The 19,489-nt window shown below is 45.7% G+C and overlaps 1 protein-coding gene across 14 annotated transcripts in view; it reads right to left on the reverse strand.

The window, feature by feature from the left end:
- LOC144148956 (inactive dipeptidyl peptidase 10-like) overlaps positions 1-19,489 on the reverse strand; it is a 541,623-nt gene that overhangs the window by 4,602 nt on the left and 517,532 nt on the right. For all 14 annotated transcript variants that reach the window (XM_077680484.1, XM_077680480.1, XM_077680542.1 and 11 more), the window contains 7 exons: positions 14,634-14,759; positions 13,375-13,605; positions 10,593-10,816; positions 9,989-10,087; positions 9,632-9,902; positions 6,288-6,619; positions 2,920-2,993 (listed from right to left, as the gene is read on the reverse strand). In XM_077680484.1, coding sequence (XP_077536610.1) covers positions 2,920-2,993; positions 6,288-6,619; positions 9,632-9,902; positions 9,989-10,087; positions 10,593-10,816; positions 13,375-13,605; positions 14,634-14,759 — 1,357 coding nt within the window. The remainder of the gene's footprint in view (positions 1-2,919; positions 2,994-6,287; positions 6,620-9,631; positions 9,903-9,988; positions 10,088-10,592; positions 10,817-13,374; positions 13,606-14,633; positions 14,760-19,489) is intronic.

The following is a 19,489-nucleotide window of genomic DNA, read 5'->3' on the forward strand; positions in this document are numbered from 1 at the left end:
CAACTGAACCCAAATTCAGGGCCCCATAAATTTGAGTCTCTGTAGAGGAGTAATAAACCAAAAAGCACTTGCATACAAGTGGTTTTGTGTGCATACCACCGGTCAAGCTGCTCACATGCTTAGTACAATAACTTGAAAGCACTCAACATCTGATGGGCGTTTATGAAAATTTAGTGAGCATGAAAGAGGTTTTTACTTCACCAGGAGACACCGAAATTTAAGTGAACTTCCAGCTGTGAGCACCTGATTCAAACACTGACCACTGAGGAGGCTTTTGTGCCATTAGTTGACATATTTCATCATGGGTGTGCAGCTGCAACTGGTATCAATGTACACTTGCTGCACTAATACAAGGCTTTGCCATTTTGTGCACTTTTCTAAAGCGATTTGAATAACTCTCTTGAAAGCTTCACCTTTGTCATTTGGCATTTATTTGAGTGTTATATGATTCTATATTGTTCCACTGTCTCTAAATGAGAAAAATTTATTGTTTAATTTTATTATTTATTTCCTTATTTTAAATGTTACGAATTTATGGTTTATGTACAAAGCAATTACGTTTGATAATTTCTTACTTCAATGAATGCAAATTTAATAAATATGTAGAAATATTAGAAACTTCACATATTTTTTTAATAGCATTTGCTGCTCAATTCAATTCATATCGCACAGCTTCACCATTCGAAGTACATATTCGAAATATAGTTTAGCAACGTGTGGGTACGAGCGAGTTGGTAATCCATTATAACTTTGTTGAGCGCAGCAAAGAGAACACAGGACCTTGTATCCCTCGTCCTGTGTTCTCTTTGCTGTGCTCAACAAAGTTATAGTGACATATTCGAATATTCGAAATTTAGGAATAATAGAGAAATAAAAGTTGGCTCTGCCGCATAACATGCAACACGACTTAGCCCGTTAAGTTGACTTTTTCGCACAACACCAAAGCCGTGCAAGAAGCCTAAGATGTATATGCCTTGTGCAAAACAAGTGTAGATTAACTATGCTGTATATCAGCTAAAGTGGAACGCTGCATGTGCAAAATTTATAAACCAGAGGTAGGTTTTCTGTCAGTATAGTGGCATAAATGAAGAATGAAGAGTTATTACTTGACCTGCATTAAGGTCACAACAGTCACAGCCAACTTTTTCACTAATAAAAGATTATTATAGCCTCTTTTCGATGACTGGAAAAACCAGTCAAACTTATGTGCTTCCTATATTCGGAACCCACAATTTTTCATGCCAACGTATGCAAATTTTTGTTCTGCTGCTCTGCCGTGTTGCCTTAACTTTCTATTTTTCTTCTACCATTTTCTTATGACGCACTAGTACGAGAACACACAGATGTGTTAAAGGAGCCATGAAGAGAAAACACAAGTTTGGTTCACTCAAAAAGATTGCCTCGTTAGAATCATACTGACACCACTTTTAACGTAAACTTCGCTCAAATAAGCTGTATAATTAGAAAAAAAAGGGAATGGCCATGCGACCCACTAGCTCATTTTCCGCAACGTAGCCTATGATGTCATACCAGCCATCTCTGGGATTGGCAGAGGGCGGCAAAAGCAAACGCAAATTAGCAGAGCTTATGAGCTTGCCAAACGAGCTATTTGCGCTTAAATGTAGGGCGCATTCTTTTTAAAGCAGTAAGAATGGTGGGACAAACAGTGGAAGTTACGAAAGCACACGTAAACATAGAAGTACCGATGCGTACTGCTGTTGGTACTGCGCGCACTATGCTTGCAATGGTTTAGCTGCACATGACTGCGGGGCTTTGGGGTTGTCTTAGACGACACTGGCCGATTGACGCAAGCAACGGTGTCTTATGGGATATTTGTAGAGCGAGCACTATGTTTCACAAAACGATTATTTTCTCCGTGAACAAAAACAAGCCAGGTTTAAATACGGTCAAAAACAAACCAAAGGCCACGGAGAAAGAAATTCTTGCTCCGTGCCAAGGGCATAAAATAAATTGCTTCGGTATGGTGGCGCCATCTAGGTTCACTAACGGAAACAAGGCCTCCCTATCAGCTGCAAAGCTATGGTCCCTAGAAATATCTAGGGACCATAGCAGAGCAGCCGGTTCCTGTGATGTCATTGCAGATAACGAAAATGCACGATTTAGTGGTAAAATCAAATTTTAATTTAAAGTAATTAATTTCTTTGTGAATAAAGCATCGTTTGGATTCGGACAAGCGCTGGGGGCACTATAAAACAAGAAATCTTTCGAATAACACAAACTTGTATTTTGTCTTCATGGCTCCTTTAAGTCCTGACTGCCTAAGTTATCTTCCTTTCGTAGCTAGAAGCACTATACACACAAATAAAAGATATTATGGTGTTCAGAAATAACCTATTCGATTCACATTCACCTTTTACTACGCACTTGTATTCGAAAATATGCGATTCGATTTGCAGTCAGTTTTTGCTATTTGCATTCAATTAACAGTCCTAAATTTGATATTCACACACCTCTAGCTATAATGAAAAATGAATAATACCTAATATGACTGTGATAATTCTATAATGACTAGAAAATAAAAAGTAACAGTCGAGGCCAAAAAATATGTGTGACATGCTGGGCACTTGATCTATCTGTACAGAAAAAATCAGGCTTAATTCTGTCAAACTACCCAAGCAGCAGTTGTCCTCTAGCTATCAGCAACAGGTTATCAGAGCTAATCTTTTTCTTTTACGGCTTTCCAGAATCGTGTGAGTTCATATCCAAATAAATTAGTGTAGGGGTAGGCTCTTGGTGCTAACTATATGTTTTCATAGAATGGGGAAGAGCACTCGAGCAGCCAAGATAATTAAGCCTCGAGCTCAGTCTGCATACGCATCACCAAATATAATGTGGTGTAATGGTGCAGCATTTCAGAAATCTGCATTTTGTTGACATTTTCAAATCACATTCGTTTACCTGAGTTTTGTAAAGAACACCTTTCTTGGTCAGCTCCTTGGCAAGCATCATAGAGTGCTGGAAGTGAACATTATCTGAAACAAAACAAGCGAAGTTTTAGGTAAGAAGATCTGAATGACTCATTTAGCATAACCTTGTTTCTGCCCAGGCCCAAGATGCAATTCTTAACTATAGTCAGTCATACACAGCTTGGGAACTTCAACTGATGAGCTTCTTTCAAATCTTCGTCGCCGCTTATGGCTTTCCCAGCACGGCAAACAAGGCACTTGGAACTCTGTTGAACCGGAATCACTAGCCTTTCAATGCTGCATCGTCCCACACTACAACAAGGGTAGAAGCTAGGTTGGTCTGTAGCAAAATTATTAAGAGAAAAAAAAATGTAAAAACTCTTGAGTGTTGCTGCCAGTGTTAATAGTACAGACCATTATCATGGCTCACAAATGCCACAAATGCATGCTAGCTATTATAAAAAAATATACTACACAGTGCAGGACCATACAATGCCAGCATGTAGCCAGTAATCTTTGAATGTAGAAACAGGTAACATCATTGCAACAACCCTGTGCCACATATTACTAAGAAGCAGAGCATTACCAGCACAGCGCTGCTATACCACTGCTTGGAATGACCAAGGGGTATGCTTGATAGAATTAGCACCACCAACTAGGCGATTTTCAATTTCGAATAGGGTTTGGACATCATCTGAGGAGACCGGAAGTATCCAACACAATTAAAAGCAGGAATGGTCAAGATTGCAACTCTACAAAAAATTCTTACAGTTAGAAACCCATGCTTAAAATTGGTGCTAGAACTGTTTTTTTATCCTTTTTCCTGAGGATATTCTGATGCCGGCGATGGTGATAACAATGATGCTGCCCTGTTCAGCCAGGAGATATGAAAGTTTAAACCTATTTGAAAACATCAATACTCTGTATTTTCAAATGCTGATTCGGTGAGTCGAGTGTTTGATATTTTTAACCCATTTAACATCAAACAGAGAAGTATTTGATGAATATTCGCCCTCCGTAATACTAATTGTATCTTTTCCAAGAACTCAGAACATATATACACTCTTTCCTTTTTCATGGTTTTAAATAATCTAGCGCAGTGGTTCTCAGCCATGACTGCCCCGGGGACCCCTTTTGGGCTTGCGATAGTGATGGGGGACCCCACGATGGAGCGTATGTTGATCTGTGCCATAATGTCAAACAATTTGTACTTGAATCTGTAAGTCTTCTAGACACCTATATGCTGCCTTTTGTGGGTTTCTTTTCTGTGTCTTTCATAGCTGGCGTGTTGGGCAAAATGCAGATGTCAAAATATGTGCCACGCGGAGAAGCTAAATGTAGGTACATTTAATCCGGCGGATCCACCTTTTTGCTTTGCAAGCAAATGCTGGCAAAATCGAGAGAAAAATGGCGGGTGAAACGTTTGGCGGGAAGCTTCGCGGACCCCTGAAATATGCTATCGCGGACCCCCTGGGGTCCGCGGAGCCCCATTTGAGAACCACTGATCTAGCGTGATCAAGGCTGGGGTTTAATTGTTGGCAATTTTCAGTGGTTGAATGGTTTAAGACCGTGCCCCAAGTCTTGCCAGGGTTTCTTTACCACCCTCCCATCAAGCCGCTTTATTTCTTAATAGCTCTGCAGCCACTCACTATCAATAGTGCCACGCCGACAGTTTTAAGATAATTTGCTGTCATCAAGTAAACTATTGATAGTCTACCCACTATTGATAGAATGATATCAATAGTTTTTATTAGCGTGAAGATAACTAAAGTATAATTAAGTAATATTTTAACACGCAGGCGTGAGTTCAAACTCCTGAAATGAAGCCAATTGCCAGCCAGCTTTTTTTTTTAAGTCTAATTAAACATCTGCAATTTGTTACAATCATGCCCCTTACACTTGGTGTGCAATATGAGCCAGAATGCCAATGTACCTGATGTCAAACAACTGACAATTACAGAACTCTTAGCCAGAATAATGAGCAATACAAAAGTGGCCTAACTATTGGCTGCCCCTAATCTTGGAAGCATGAACCAAAAAACAAGCAGTTTTGGAGGTTAGTGCATTTTAATTATTTTATAATAGTCCTAGTACGATGACAAACTGGGTGAGTTATAGACTATTCAGAGGTGAATGACACGTTTCGTTTCCATCCTGTCATTATGTGCTCTGCTTAAACAAGTCACCTAGGTAGTTGCGTACTCTCTTGAGGATGCGGACACGGGTCTCCGAAGTAAAAAAATCTCCAAGAAATTCAGTTTATGAGCTATTTTCACCTCTAAAAAAAGTAGCTGCAAAATAATACATAATCCTATCTCACCGAGCTGTCGAACTTCAAAGTCCTGCAAATGACCATTTTCGCCTACATGTCTACTCTACTCTCATTTTCTCGAAGCAGTATTTTTAACCACATCGCACATTTACCATGTGATTATCTCAGGGCCTAAGGCAGCTTGTTAAAATTAAAAAAAAAAAACGAAGCTCAATGTATAAGGCATGCAACCCTGCAAGAAGATTTTTTATTTTAAAAATAGTTATTTTATTTTTATTTTTTTTATTACTCAGTTTCCATGTTATGTGCACTGCAAAGTTCAACTGGCTGTAACGTCAGTCATTGTGATTTAAAATCTGTTTGCAAGATTGCATTCCTTATACACTGTAGTGTCGACCCATATGCTGATATTTTCTGATGAACAACTAATTTTTTTCTATGGTTAGAAAACTATACAAAACTGTTTTTAATTATCTTGATATTTAATTGACCTACTGCAAAAGATAATACACATTTAAAATCAGGACAAGAAGCTGAGCAGTGCTGAGAAGTTTCATAATTTCTGTCCCCCGATAAAATAATGTTCGCCTGGCCGTACAAGTAGCCCACTTGCAAGTATGGCTTTTACACTGACACAGGCAGTGTTTTTTTGTCACCTCCACCTGTATGGAATAAAATTGCACATTTTGAATCCGGGTGAAGAGCCAAAGAATGAGACATGTGCCATAAAAATGACTGAGGCAGCCATGTGTGTTACGCCAGGTCCACATTATGAAACAGGATTCCTGCTCGGTTCACACCAAAGGGGTTAGAGAGAGGGTGTGTTTTTGTGAGAGAAAAACTGTTTTGTCCTTTTTTGAAATAATAATACATTTGTTTGTGCTCACAATTAATCTTCTTCAGTTTACTGGAAGGAATGGGGTCAAATATCACAAATGACGTGCATTATACAAGGAGAAGCTGGAGCATATGACAATAACACTATGTCGGCCATTTAAGAGACCCCCTGGTATCAGGCTGCGGCGGCACTGGAGCACTGTTTTGAATTAACTTTGGCTTTACCACGCTGCAATTGCACGAGGACTGACCGTCAGCGGTGCCATGTACAAGCAGAAACTTCTTTCCCTTGAGCTTGGCGGCGGCCCGGGTGAGGTCGGCACGCTCGTAGCCTGCCAGGTTGTCGCGTGGCAGCCCCATGAAGCGCTCCGTGTAGGCCGAGTCGTAGTAGAGCCAGTTGCTGACGGGTGCCACAGAAATGCCACACTGGAAGACAGCCCCACCATCGGCGTACGGTGTGTCGTTGCCGTTGTTGCCCGGGCCGCCATTGGCCAGCGCCATGGCCGACACGTAGCCGCCGTACGACCAACCCCAGATGGCCGTGTGCTCACTGCTGATGAACGGTAGCTCACTCTTGAGATACCTGCACGGACACCATCAACAATTAAGCCACCACTTTCAACAAGCTGGAACCAGCCAAGAACATTTGGGTGAGATAATGTGCATGGATAGCAATCAAGGTACAAGACCACACTCAGTCAAGACGCCTTCTCACATCCGAAGAGCATATGAGTGTAGCGTCAGGTGTAACTTGGTCATCTGCTGTTCACACAAATTCTCATCAATGGCGGAAAGATGCCACACCTTATATGTAACATTTGCAGTACGAATTGTGCACACATACACATTTAAAGACCATCCAGACCCTTTTGTTCAAGCCAATATCGCAGCACAATCACACTAGCACAGTGGAACCTAGTAGCAAGCTAGAAACTTCAGGGTTCAAAGCCAGCCATGCATTAGGTGAGCCACATTGAGGGCTATCTGCATAGACAGATCAGGCATAAAGCCAGCACCCATGCAGGTCCATGCAAGGAATTTCGCACTGGTGGCAGCATCACTTGGTTGTAGATATAATTTTTTGTGTGCCTGCTTTGGTCCATGCAATTTTCCCCATATAGCCTCCATGGCATCAACCCTTTTCGGTGCTTGTCACTTTTTACCCTTTCAGTTTTTACTTCTTGACCTTCTTCGCCGCATTGAATTCTCATCACTCAGCCATTTGGCCTCTTCTCTACATGATTTTGAAGCTTACGTTTGTCACCATCTTAGCATCCTTTCTGTAAGGAAGGTGGAGGCACCAATTTTGAAATGGTAGCGCATTAACAGCATTCACCATTACCCACAAAATTTGAAAGCAATACAACATTTATTTTTGCCCCAATTCTCCTTAGTGTGCTTCGCTGTTAATTTGTACACAAATTTGTAAAAAGGAGAAAATGTTGCCAACAGATTTTCCTTACAAACCCTACTTATTCCAAGGAACATGGATACGTCAGTGTTTTTCCAATCATGAATGTGCTGAGGACGCTACTGTGGGCTAGCAACTGCGGTCGGTTTCACACTGCGAGTGGGAATAATAGGCCTCACTGCGGTGCAAGGTTGTGTAGCGTGAGCAGGAAAGATCTGATGCTTTTCAAACATGCAAACATGCCAGAGTTGCCGACAACAAAAGAAGCAAAAACAAAGAGCAGGTGTGGCTGGCCAGCCCCTCCGCAAAGTAACAACACAAACTCCAATCGTAACTTCCTCTCTCGAGCACCAACACAGCCAGCTGGGAGCGGTGTGCCACTGTAACTCCCTCCTGGGAGGAGAAGTTGTTTCTCTGAAAGCTTCATGGGGAATCCCTCTGGCTCAGATGCAAGATTTCAACACAGCTGATCAGAGGCGGCAGAGAGAGGAAGTGAGAAGTGTCTAGGAATGATACCTAAGGATGATGCCTCAGTGAGTCTGGATTTCATGCTCGTGCTTGATGGAATTGTGTTTGGCCCGCATCAACGGTCCTGGAGCTCTCCAGCCAACATCAAGGTCACCAGTTCAACATTTGACAAGTACTGCTGACAAAGTACGTCACGTCAGAAGAGCAATTGACTGATTGATTGATTGTAGGGTTTAACGCTCCGACGATGCACAGGCGATGAGGCGTGCCATAGTGGAAAACTCCGGATTGATTTTGACCACCTGGGGATCTTTAACAAGTGCCGAAATCTCAAACACACGGGTGTTGTTGCTTTTCGCCTCCATCAGAAAAGCGGCCACCGTGGCCGGGAATCAAACCCGGTCAGAAGAGCAAGCTTCGAGACAACTAACAATCTCCGGTACCAGACTATGCAAGAAAGTTTGCAAACTTGCTCTTGGGGCTAGTTGCAAAGGCTCTTACATTCTTTTTAACTGTCACATTAGTTGTACACAGTGTTGCTTCTTGTTCGGAACTCATATTTGTGAGTAGTATTGCTTGTAATTGTTTATTCTCTCTCAATCATCTGTATATATTTAAACATAGTCAGATGGCTTAGAGTTATATTTTAAAGGCGGCAATTTGACAATAATTCAGCTATGCTTATTGAGGGTCAAAAGACAGATGCAAATCTACTGCATCATCACTTTACATTCTGGTTTTGTGATTTGGTTGATGAATGTTTATGTGACAATCGTTCCCTCTCACACCACTTCCTCAGGGCTTCTGAGCTGTATGGAATTTTGTCTGAGCATAAAAATGAATTATTTGCCCAAACTGTGTCAGCACAGTACTTTGACACGAAATGCTCCCCTTCGTTTCATTATTATTAAGTGCTCGCAAAGCAGTCATAGATGCAGCAAGAGAACACAACATCAGTGTATTCTGGGTCCTTGTGCTAGTACTAAAAGATGTTAGCCTCTGCCAAGCCAAGGGTGAGCTAAGGCAAATATGGCCTTATAAATCGTACAAAAGCTTTAACAAATTAAAGTGGCTTATTGAGCGCACCACCGAGTTGAAAATGGTGTACAGCGCCCCACCTCTCCCCATCATTAGAGCAAGAAGATGCTTCATCACGAAGCTTTGCTTCCAGGAATGCCTGTGGTGGAACAAAGCCTCCTATCTGGTCAACCTTAAAGGGTTCACTGGCCAAGTGCTGCGGGCCTGCCATGCCGTGCCTTATCTTGAGGAGGATAACTTATCTTGCCTCGAAACAACGTCCCTGACACCTCTCCCCCTCCTGAATTAAATCTAGGGGTGGAATTGAGGAGGTGTGGGTCGAATGCACACAACGTAAGCACATCTGGGCTTTGGCATAGCTGGGCTAAGGCATATTTGAGCCCACTTGGGATAATTATTGATTATGCACTGAAGCACGGTACACGTGGATTTTTTAGTACTTTGCTTGGATCAGAAATACAGCCTCCCGAGCCAGAAATCAAACAAGTGACCTCCTGCACAGGAGCCCATGGAGTCTCTTTCCTGGGTGCATGCAGGGTGGCAAGAAGACAACGCTATGATGGAGTAATAACGAGGTCTTGATACAAGCAGCCCCAAATTACAGGACTGCACCAGCAAGCTTGTAGCGACTGAGCCGCACCAGCACTGGCTCGAATGAATGAGGTGAGCTGAACTTACTTGGCAACCCTTAGCTGATCCTCGACCTCGACTGTGCCAAGGCGTCGGTATATCTGGTGCAGGCGCCGATCGCCCTGGAGTCCCGAGCCACGGCCATCAATAAATCCGTAGACTATTCCCTTGCGACTTGCCAGGTAGTGGCCCCAGCTGATGCGGAACACCTCCGTCACCTGCTGGGTCCCGGGACCCCCGTACACATTCACCAGAAACGGGTACTTGAGCACCTCCTCATCACGCAGCCCCGGCGGCAACAGCAGCCGCACCGTCGCGTCTGCGGAGCAACACACATCACTGTTAGGCATGATGACATGCAGTTATGTCGTGAGAATTCCGAGCGCGGTGTCATTCTCTACTCACTGTATCCATCAGTTAGCGGGGCGACATAGTGGCGCACTTGAGGCATAGCACGCTTCTCCATGGTCTCCTTCAGTTCCGAGTTTGTTTCCAGCATCTCCACTGAAAGCAAAAACACTATATGTACATGTCATTAGATGGGCACACATAGTGCAAAGGAATAAAAATGTGAGCCCATCAACAACTCTTCAGGCGTGAAACGAGTTGATGGTAGACACAGATAAAAAGTAAGCCAATCTGCAAATTTGTGAGCATCAGGTCATTTTGGAGCATTTAGTACATTTGTGCTGTCTCGAACTGCACTGCAGCAGCTTTGCGCAGGGCATTGTGGCAGGAATAAAGCTTCCAGAGAGACGTGTGTGACAGGTTTGTGTAGATGAACCGAATTCACTTCACACCTTAATTCCACCAGAAGGGGAACTAAGGCGTGGTGAGGAGGCTGGAATAAATCACGTCGTCACGATGTGGTTCCTTCTAGCGTTGATGCTAGAGGCATCGTAAAATTGCATCCCTCTTAACACCGGTTCTGAAGGATGCTACAGTACTGCCTCTGGGGGTTGAAGCGGCCAGAGTCAGACTCGCTGCTCAAGGTTTTGGAGGCACTCACGCTGCTTGTTGTCAGCCGTGCTGTACAGTGCCACCCAGGGCACACCTGGGCCGAGGCACTCGAGCACATAGTACTCAGCATCGGGTGAGAACCAGGCATTGTTGTAGAGGCACTGATCGCCCAGGTCACAGGTCAGGCAGAACGGCTGCACGCCCTCCTTGTCGAACGGAACCCGGTACACGTGGGACTCCCCAGGGCGGCCCTCACGTGTGCTTCGGTAGTACCTGCAGAGGCACTTTCGCTCTTCACTGGGCTTGGCACAAACACACTTTGTGTCCTCTCTTCACTCAATGGCATCTGCAGGTGACTGGTTGGTATTTACTCTGGCCATTACAGGGGTGGCTTTTGAAGAAATAAATGTATACTTCATGCCCCCATGCCAATTAGCCGACAGAAGGCGTGTTTGCGGTTATTATTACCTCTCTTTGTATAACATTGTTCTTCCTTTCAACCTCTGATAATAGGAGTAGTTTTGCCATATCCCCAGCATTGTTTTAATTAAACATTCCATCCCTGTTGAGAAAGAGTTGTAGGTATGCTTTTTATTTTAACTTTTGATGCACATTGAAACTAGTCATTTTTAGTGCCAGTTAAAAGGAAAATGCAGGACATGCTACGAGAATAAAAAATAAATTCATCTCAGTCACCACTGAAAAAAATCTGGACATGCTGTCTTAGGTGACAACATTCCAGTTTTGCTTCCATCAAAGTTAAGAAGCCCCCTCAAAAAATGCGATGACATGCTTAAATAAACACTCGTGTCATGCAGAATCAATGCCTATTATAATTTATAAATTCTATTTGTTTTCTTACGTCTAAGTTTTGTTGGTTTTTTTTTTCTGTAGAACAATGATCCACAAGGAACAATGTCAGAACTTGCCTGTGCAATTTTTACTAAAACCACCGCACATTTATGATGCATGTCTGATTAGTCAGTACCACAAGGTTATGTATAGCTATCCTAAACATTTTTTTTCTTGCTTTGGAAATTAAATGACCCCATTCGGCAACCATGCAAGCAGGACATGTACTGGCTTTATCTCAGTGCTCTCAATATGTCAGACAATGCTTGTCCTTGCTTGCTTAGGCGTGCCGAATAGAGGTTTAAAAAGAATGCTGAGGCAAAGCGAGCAGGTCATGACAAACATTGTGGAAAGAGAGAAATGTGTGTACTAAATAGCATGAAGGATAGGATTAACTTTTTGGCATGTAGTACGTCTAATACCCCTGTTACACGGGCCCTTTCAATCGCGATTGAGTTCGATCCGATCCGGATCGAGCTGAATCTGGATCGGGCCCTGCTACACGGTCAGTTTCAATCACAACCGAGTTCGATCCTGTTCGAACTCAATCCGGGTTCCCCAAGCGCGATTGAGGTTTCCAAGCGTGATCGTACGAAAGCAGTGATACTCTCGTCCCTGCCAAGTAATGGCACAGAAGCTGAAAACTAACTAATGCCACAAATTGTATCAAATAACTTGACACAAACAAGCGTGCGATAACATTTATATAGTTACGTGCACCGGCGATTGCGCAAAGTTATCTGATGCCGGCCGCAAAATGCATTTTTGGTGCCATCTGGTGTACGTGAGTGCAACCAGTGCAACTTCTTAATCGGAATCTAAACGTGCCATGTAGTAACGGCGGTGCATTGGGCGTGCTTGAAAAATCAATTGTGCTTCGCTTCAATCCGGATTGAAAGTGCCTGTGTGACAGGGGTATAAGACTGACATGTTTCCCCACTACCACTAGGTTTGGAACTCTTTCTCCCTTGCTCTTATTGTCTCTTGAAATACTTTACTATGCTTTAGACATACATAACTAGCAATGCTTCAGGTAATGTTTCAGCTGTCAAAAACTAATGGTTCTAAGAAATAAGGTAGAAACATGTGGAGACCACAAACTAAAAAGAGAAAGACTAGTAGATTTTTTTTAATTTTTTTTTTACAAAAAATAAGGCTTGTTCAGCACCTTGTAAAACAACTTGCTTTATGCCAGCCCATTATTTTCACCAAACTTAAGAAAAAGCACAGCAATATAATAACAAAAGTTGCACAATAAGGTCGCTGCGTGTACAAGATACAATAGTAAAAACACTCCGGCGTACTTTGACAGTAGCAGGAACAACTTGTTCTCTCAAGTGATAAAAAAAGTGCATGCACCATGCCTATTTAGCTTGCTGCATGTTGAAAAAGCCATGTTTACTGCAGTGACGTTTTTATGTTAGCATGGGCTCAGAAAAGGGTCTGCTCTGTGGTAGTCAGCTCATAGGGTAATTGTACAAAAAAAAAAGTTCCGTCTGGGAAACCTTGAGTCCACTTCTGAAACGTAAAATCACCTATGCACAAAGCTCTAAACGTTGTGCATAATAACTTCGGCTGCCCCTCTGTGTTGGTGACAATGTTTGGATTTTGCTAACATAAGGAGCTTCCGGTGAGCCTGCTCACCCTTCATCGATGAAACATAGCCTTGTGCTGATAAAGAAACTTTAAACATTGCAATGCTGAATTTTTACTATAGCTGGCAACATGGGCAATAAACAGGCTGTGACTGGTTAATTGCATGCCAGAATTGTAAGTTTCCTCACATTCTTCTGCCACTGCTCGTCGCATGTCACTGCACATCATGTGCATTTTTTTAGCAGTCATACCTCTCGTCTGTCAACCATTAATGGGAGTGGGACAATGGAGGTGGGAGTGGGACAGTTCACCACAGTCTGCATGCACAGATCCACAGCAGCAAACTGACTATGGTAGGGAGGTGCGCAACACAGCATACGCACACATGCTGCGTCTTTGGCCGGAATGCGAGTGCGGCGATGGTGTCGTATGCGCCGTGCGTCAGCAGCGTTCGCCGCTTGTCCTGGAAGGCAGCTAGGTGCCGGAAGTTGCCCTTCTGCGCGTCCTGCACGGGCAGCCGGAGGAAGAAGGCGGGACCCCCCGGCAGAGGGGGCGTCACGAGCGGCGGCTCGCTGAGCTCGATCCAGCCGCCCGAGGCCGTCTCGACGGCCTGCCTGCGACAGAGGGGCACCCACACGGCTCTTCTGGGAAACAGCGCTCTGGCCGAACCACCTGAACTTGCCCCTAGGATAGGAGGGGTAGGTTACTGATTATCGGGCTAATAACTTGTTGCGCAAACATGGAGGAAAGCGGCAGCACCCTGTATTTTCCTGGATGGTATTGCCCGAACATTGACTCGCTAGTATGACCCCAAGTATATACGGTCATATTTTTAAAACACCAACAAATGCTAGCGGAAAATGTTGCTTGATGCTGGAAAGGCTTCCTTATTGAGTTGATGTTGCATTACTGTGCGCCACTACCACTGTGGTGAGGCTTCTAAAGATAGTTAGACTTACCAATAAAATGCACAATAAATTATGGTTGCTAAGCAAGAATGTCGAAGCAATTCTTCTGGATTTGCATTTCCTGCCAAGACTGCAAACAGGAAATAGCTTCTGGGTGTTTACCCAACACTGTGCAACAAAAGGTGTGACTGACGCAGTTTTAACGAATGCTGTGCTAGCAAAAAAGAAGTGTGCCTTAGCATTTGGTTACTGGCAGGACAATTTTACCTGCGCAACAAAGAGAGAAAAGGCCGTCCTTTGTGAACACCTGACAAACTAGCTTAAAAATGACAGATGAATTTTTATAAGTAATATTTAGCAAAATACAGCTGAAATATTATTGATGTCATGCACTACATTGTCCTTGTACACAGCCTTTCTTGAGGGCCAAACAGTTGAAAAAAAAAGAAGTTTTTCTCTCCTAATTTCATTGATATTGCCACTGTAATCATATCTGCCATATTTGTCTTTTTTTTTTCTTTTAAAGTATGGGATTGCCATGATTTAAATTTTAAATGCCAGATGTGTGAAATTGTGCAACAGTTGGTCTGTACTGAGATGCTGCATTCAAGTGTTCCCGCGATGCGATTCATGTCAGCCACACACAGTTCACAAAGGATGGTGGCCAGCAGCGAATAAAGTATAGCAGGCAGTGCTAAGATAGGAAGAAGAAAAAACCAGTGGGCGGTGCTTACTTGGAGCAGTGCCAGGCCGAGGCGGCCTCCCGGCACACCGACACCAGCGTCCAGTTCTGCGCCCGCGACAAGAAGTTGACGAGCAACGCCCCTTCGTCCAGGAAAGCCACCATCGTCACGTAGTACCTGGTGAAAGAGCACAGCATGTGTGCTTTCACTGCTAAAACGGCTGTCAGTTCTGAAATGAAAAGGCCGCTCAAAAAACTTTTTTTCAGCCAACTTGTAAATGCCACGAGCGCATTGTCTCGATCGAGAGATTATTACGTTTCAGGAGTCACCTGCTGAGCTGCTAATTCGCAGGTTCAAGAAGCTGTTCTCTTCTTACACACACTAGGAGCCTGGCCATCATCACAACCACAACTGTATGTATAATCGACGGCAAAACGCGCTTTACATGCAATAAATGGACGACGAAATGTCGGATTACGAGAATGAGATTGGTTAGCCTGGCCATGATTGTTTGTGATGCTAAGAAATTTAGGCCCATCAATTTATTAAGGACAAGGCTAGGTGCAATTGCTGCACCGGAGCACAAGGCTCACTTCATTTGAAAAACCTACGAACTGATGGTAATGTGCAGCGCATCCCATGATGGAAGAAAGTTTTTTGTACTGGTTGTGCTCGTAGTCGGAAAGGTGACGTCATTGTCCGTGGTATATGAATATTTTGCGCGACACCATTCCCGGTTTCGTTTATTGTGTCCGTGGTCTTGCTCCCGCACTAAGTACAGGAAAGCCACCAAATCGTCTACACATCGCACACAACGCAGGGTTTGCGCCGCTATAACGGCAAGCCGGCTTTGCTGTAAGCATACTTGCTTAGTGGCGAAGCCGTGGTGAAAGCACACAGGCCGTACAGCGCATACGGTTGTCCGTAATTTGATTGGAACACAAAGTTCACCCGACTGCAGGAAAATTCGGCGCAATGCCATTGCACGGAATCCACTAGGCGCTTCGTGCAATCAGCGTGTATACAGCTTTAAAGAAGCCAAAAACACGTCGTATGCTGCGGGGAGCGACACACGTTATAACAAGACGTTTTGGTGGACTAGTTCAGGAGTCGGAAACCTGCGGCCCGCGCAGCAGTATTATGCGGCCCCCGCGTTTGACGTCAGAACCCCACTCCTCTCCTTGTCACTTTAAATCTGAAGGCCAACGTGGCAGTTTTGACGTCAAATGGGGTTAGACAGGAACAAAGAAATATCGCTTCTAGTTGGCATTGTCCCTCTTCGCACTTAGCCAGATTATTTTCAATTATTGTCAGATATTATAGTCCATTCACCGATCCCCCCAACTCCGATTTGCTTTCAGGCCCCCGCCATGTCGGCTTCATGCTACTCGGCCCTCCGTTTCAGAGGTTGCCGACCCCTGGACTAGATGATGGATAAATAGAGTACAACACTGCGTAAAACAGAGATCTGCTTAACGCAGATGTTTCACTCTGACTGTAAGGGATCCAGGCGCCAGCAACGCGGAATGTGTCGAACGCAGAGGGAGTGGCGCGGTTCCGGGAATGCGGAATGAATGGCTGTATGGCAGCCGGCTTGTTAAGAGCAAACGGCCTCTGGGTCACGCCGCTCGCGTGAGGACACGTTGTCCCGGGCCGCAGCCGCGTCGTCGCGTTGTTTTTGTCGGAGTGCATGGTGCCACAGTGGGAAAACATTGGCAGTGGCTGGCTCTGGGTCCACCGCGTTTTCGTGTAGCAGGTTGTAAAACCATTCGGTCCGCTGCGCCTCCAGAGACGGGGGAGCTTGGAGCTGTCAACCGTCGTTAGACAGTGGCCGATTTATGGCGATAGCTTTCCCTTTGTTGGCCCGTCCACGCGTGGAGTGAGGGCGTGCGAGGGGGTTCGTGCAGTGGCCCAGGGTGGATGCGGGGGAATCGCGACGCCTGCGGCGGCCGCCGCATCCTGTGTTCCCTACGCGTTGATTCTGGTGCGCGGTCCAATTAACAGCGCATCGCCTGTCAAAGGCGGGCAATCTTGGAGGCTCACCGCCTTTCGTTAAGATGGACGGTTATGGGTTTCAGCTGGCTTGAGTGGCTGTCCGATCTCGGACGAGAAGCGTGGGAACAGGTGACGCAGGCCGCGTTCGTAGAAGCTTGTCCCTGGCGCTTGCACGCGTTTCCGCGGGTTTCCAAATGTTTGTTGTAGCTGTTTCATTTGCTTTTTTTTTTCTTTTTCGTTGGTGAGAGAGGGTGACCGATGTTTCACAGCAGTTTAAACCCGGATCATATCACCCGACCAATCAGACCGCCAGGGGATGCTGATAGTCCTGTGTATCGGGGGTGGGGACTAAGTGACCCATTAAAACCACGAGACACGAGGTCTCGGGGTCGAATCCTCAGGGTTTTAATGTGCTATGCACGGCCGGCGTATTGCCGGGCTAGCCAGATCAGGCTAGGGAGGATCTCACCACTTGGGTATTCTTAGGTCAGGGTCCGTCGCTGACGGGGTTGCCGCGTGCACAAAGTCTTAGCTGATCAGGAATCCCACTTTATTTCTTACTTTGTCTACTTCAGCCTGTAAATATCCTGTGTATGTCTTTCACTTAAACATACAGTTTGAAAACCCTCAACAACTCTCATCGTCGTGTCATCAGTGCCGCAACCATCAGGCACCAACGCAGACCACCAACGCAAACAACGAACCTAAACCTTTACTCTGACGTTGTAACGTAAAGCATTACTATTATACACAGTATTATACTCTATTCACCCATCATCTAGCCCACAGAAACGTTTTGTTATAACTTGCGTCGCTCCCCGCAGCGTACGGCATGTTTCTGGCTCGTTTTAAACACATTCTTCGAATGTAACGCTCCTCAGTTGTGTTTTAAAACTGCGATTATAGGCAGCGTGTACGTTCATTGCAAACAGCGCCTAGTCACTTTTCAGTGCAGTGGGATTGCTCCGAATTTTCACGTGTTCTGGGGTGAACTTTGCGTTCCAGTCAAATACAGACGACTTGCGTGACTGGCTGCCCGGGCCGTTTTCGTGACGTTTTCGCGCGCGCAGCCAATCACGTGAGACCGAATGAGAAATAAACCCCACCGAAAGTTTTCGGCATCCCTTGTAGGGTACCCCGTGTAGGGTACCCTGCGTGACTTTGGACCACACCATTCCCCGTTTCGTCTCACACATCTCATATCTCATAATGGAAGCAAGTTTTTTGTACTGGTTGTGCGTGTACTTGGAGAGGGGACGTCATTATTCGTTGGATGGGTATGTTACGTTCGCTATCTCCGTAATCTCGCACCGCTCTGAGTGCAGGCAACTCGCCGCACGCAGCGTCACGAAAATCGCGAGCGCACTTGATGCGCGAGCAAGGTGTGCAATGGTGTACATACTTGTGTGTAGGGCTTGCGCAGTGATAACGGCAAGCTGGCTTTGCTGTAGGAACACACGCTCAGTGGCGAAGCCACGGTGAGACTGCACAGGCAAATCCTACGGGGTGCCGGAACCGGTGGGGTTGATTTCGTGCGCGGTCTCGCGTGATTGGCTGCCCGGGCCGTTTTTAAAGCAAAGCTTCATTAATCTCGTCGAGCGGCTTCGCCGTCGCGGGGAATTTGACCGCAGCTGCTCCGTAGCTTTGGAAACGCATCATGTGACTCGCCGGGTCGAGCTCCACTGACGGCCGCGTTCGCTAGCCGCCGCCGCTACCAGCTTGGCGCACGCGCTCTCCGCAGCTGGTCCCCGCCTGACCACGTGACCCGCTGCGTGCATGCGAGCTTGGCCGTGGATGACAGCGAGGCAGGGCCGTCTTCTCTGAGCGTTTTGGGGGAGCTGGATGCTTTGAGCCGTCGTCGGCAAGCGGCGTTTGACCACCCCGCGGTTGTCGCCCGGCGAGCTGCTTCACTGGAGAGGATCCGGAATGCCAAGGCGCGAAGCAAGCGTCGGGGACTGGGGAAGAGCGAGCCGTTCGGCTCGAAAAACGCCGGAGGCGCGACCACAACCGTAGACGAATAGTATAATAATTACAGACGAATAGTATTATGCTTTGGACGAATAGTATAATAATTACAGACGAATAGTATTATGCTTTGGACGAATAGTATAATAATTGCAGCTAAATCAAAGGTTAACCAAGTGAAACCAAGACTGAACCAGGCCAAGCCAAGCTTTCGCTTCCCATATCCAGGGTAAGCTGAGCTAAGCCGCAGCCATTTTTTTTGCGACGTATTCGCGCGCGCAAACAATCACGCGAGAGCGCATGCGAAATCAACCACGCCGAAAGTTTTCCGGCACCCCGTAAGATTTGCCTGTGCAGTCTTTCCATGGCTTCGCCACTGAGCGAGTATTCCTACAGCAAAGCCAGCTTGCCGTTGTCACTGCGCAAGCCGCGGACGCGCAAGTACACCGTTGCACTCCTTGCCCGCGCGTCGAGTGCGCTGCGATTTTCGTGACGCTGCGTGCGGCGTGTAGACGACTTGTCGGTTTGCCTGTACTTAGTGCGGCGCTAGACTACGGAGATAGCGAACGCAACGGAGTATTGCGGGTTCCGAAGCCATGCAAGGTACCCTGCACATACCCATCCTACGGGCAATATCTCTCCGAGTACACGCCCAAACAGTCCAAAAACTTGCTTCCAGCGATTCGGCGCTGAGTGGAGCACACGGACCTAAGGATGTGACGACTATAGTTGTGGTAACCACTAAGTAACAGCTAGTTTTACGTTCCCGTCTCTGCTTTGCTGTTGAAACACACGTCACCCAACTTCTCCACCCTGTGTATCTGGACAGTAACAAGGCTAAAAAGATGCAGCTCTTCAGCAGCGCTGCTCATCTGACCTAGCCGTATTCTGAACATTCCCGCTCACATGCTCCACTGAACTCCCTGTGTTCATTTCGCTGGGGCAGT

The sequence above is a fragment of the Haemaphysalis longicornis genome, unplaced genomic scaffold (genome assembly GCF_048455015.1).
Source record: "Haemaphysalis longicornis isolate Haplotype H1 unplaced genomic scaffold, Haemaphysalis longicornis Haplotype H1 scaffold_1, whole genome shotgun sequence".
In the NCBI taxonomy this organism is placed as follows: Eukaryota; Metazoa; Arthropoda; class Arachnida; order Ixodida; family Ixodidae; genus Haemaphysalis; species Haemaphysalis longicornis.